Consider the following 1,528-nt stretch of genomic DNA (forward strand, 5'->3'; position numbering starts at 1 on the left):
CCCGCCCCGCCACGCCTCGTCCGTCGTGTCGCACCGCGTATCGCGACAGTCCGTGTGTCTCCCACCCCTCCCCACCCTCCTCTGCTCGACGTGTTGCGGGGCTCACATCCTGCGGCACCCACACACGCTCCGTCTCATTCGCTCCCCCATACTCTCTATACTCACTATACTCGCGACCACGCAAAAGTGTGCGGAAAAGGCCCTAGAGAAAAAGATAGCTGGGAATTGTTTCATTTTAACTGTATTTAACAAAAATTTTGACTGGGTTTAACTGAGTATTGGTGAGTGTGACTGGCTTTAACCGAATATACCCGGATATTCTCGGCTTTTACCCGATTTTACACTTAATTTTACTGATTATACTGACCCCACTTTTTGCCTTACTGGAATTGATACGAATATGACTGATTTTGACTGAGGGTCTCCAAACTTGCAAAAATGTTGGCTTCGCCAGTTTTACCGTAACGTTGAAAGCAGAGCGCTGCGGAGGCGGCGCGCGCACATCAGCACTACATATTTAATAACGGAAAATGATTTTCCGGAAAGCGCTGACGGGATGACGCGCCCCTTTTGTGCAGGCCAGGCTCTGCCGACACGCTCGCTCCTCACGTGTGTGATGTATCGCCCTGTTGCAGAGCCGCCGGAGAGCCATGGAGAGCCGCTGGACCCTCGTCGCCCTCACGGCCGCCGCCATCATGGTGCTGCTCGTCACAGGTGAGTGTCACTGTCACACCGTCACGCGCGTACGAGCAGCTCGTTAGCTGGAACCTCAATCCAGGACAGCCGACGCAGCTTAACTGAGCATGAGCTAATCAACGGTTTTGTTGTTGCCGTACCTTAATTTTTTTTCCTATATGTATAAAACGTAGTAACCAAGGAGGCGATCTCATAAATTGCACCCAACGTCTCATGAATACACATGAGCCTAAACTAAAAGGAGTGAAAAACATGTTCAAATAGCAGTTTTTTGGGGTCCGTTTCCATTGCAATCCACCGTAGTGGCAATCAACGTCCTCCAGGCGCAGCGCGGGGAACTGGCGCCGCCGCCATTCTCCGTGCGCGACCAGCGGTCTATGATTCATTACGATTATTGTCGATCTTTACGACCGGTCCCCCCGCCCCGCCCTCTTTTTCCTCTCCCTTTCCCGTCGAAAAACTCTCTCGCCCCGCCCCTTCGATCCGAAACCTTCCAGCTTCTTTACTGCGCGCGTGGATGGCGTTCCGGCTCTGGAGGCGGGGCGGGGGGGGGGGGGGGGGGGGTGATGGTCCTGCATTTACCCAGTGGTGCGCGGGGCGGGAAATGGACTAGAGGTGTCTGAAATAGAATAAGGAACACAGAGCGCCCCGACGCCCCGAGGGGAGGGGTGGGTGAGGACGCTGTTGTGGTGGTTGTGGTTGCGGCGGGCCCCACGCCCTGCTTTGCCTGCGGTAACGCGCGCGGGTCCCTGAAACGGAATTCAAGAAGATAGTCGGGTGGGTCTCTCTCTCTCTCTCTCTCTCTCTCTCTCTCTCTCTCTCTCTCTCTCTC

General features: G+C 54.8%; 1 protein-coding gene across 1 annotated transcript in view; it reads left to right on the plus strand.

Annotated features, from left to right (window-relative positions):
• The window catches only part of LOC113217460 (U-scoloptoxin(05)-Sm1a), a 162,212-nt gene that overhangs the window by 50,594 nt on the left and 110,090 nt on the right, over nucleotides 1-1,528 (plus strand). Inside the window, exon 2 of the mRNA XM_052268501.1 lies at nucleotides 636-714. Within this exon, the coding sequence (XP_052124461.1) occupies nucleotides 651-714 (64 nt within the window). The 5' untranslated portion in view covers nucleotides 636-650. The remainder of the gene's footprint in view (nucleotides 1-635; nucleotides 715-1,528) is intronic.

Source organism: Frankliniella occidentalis, unplaced genomic scaffold, assembly GCF_000697945.3.
Source record: "Frankliniella occidentalis isolate FOCC.00 unplaced genomic scaffold, Focc_3.1 Scaffold71, whole genome shotgun sequence".
Taxonomy (NCBI): Eukaryota; Metazoa; Arthropoda; class Insecta; order Thysanoptera; family Thripidae; genus Frankliniella; species Frankliniella occidentalis.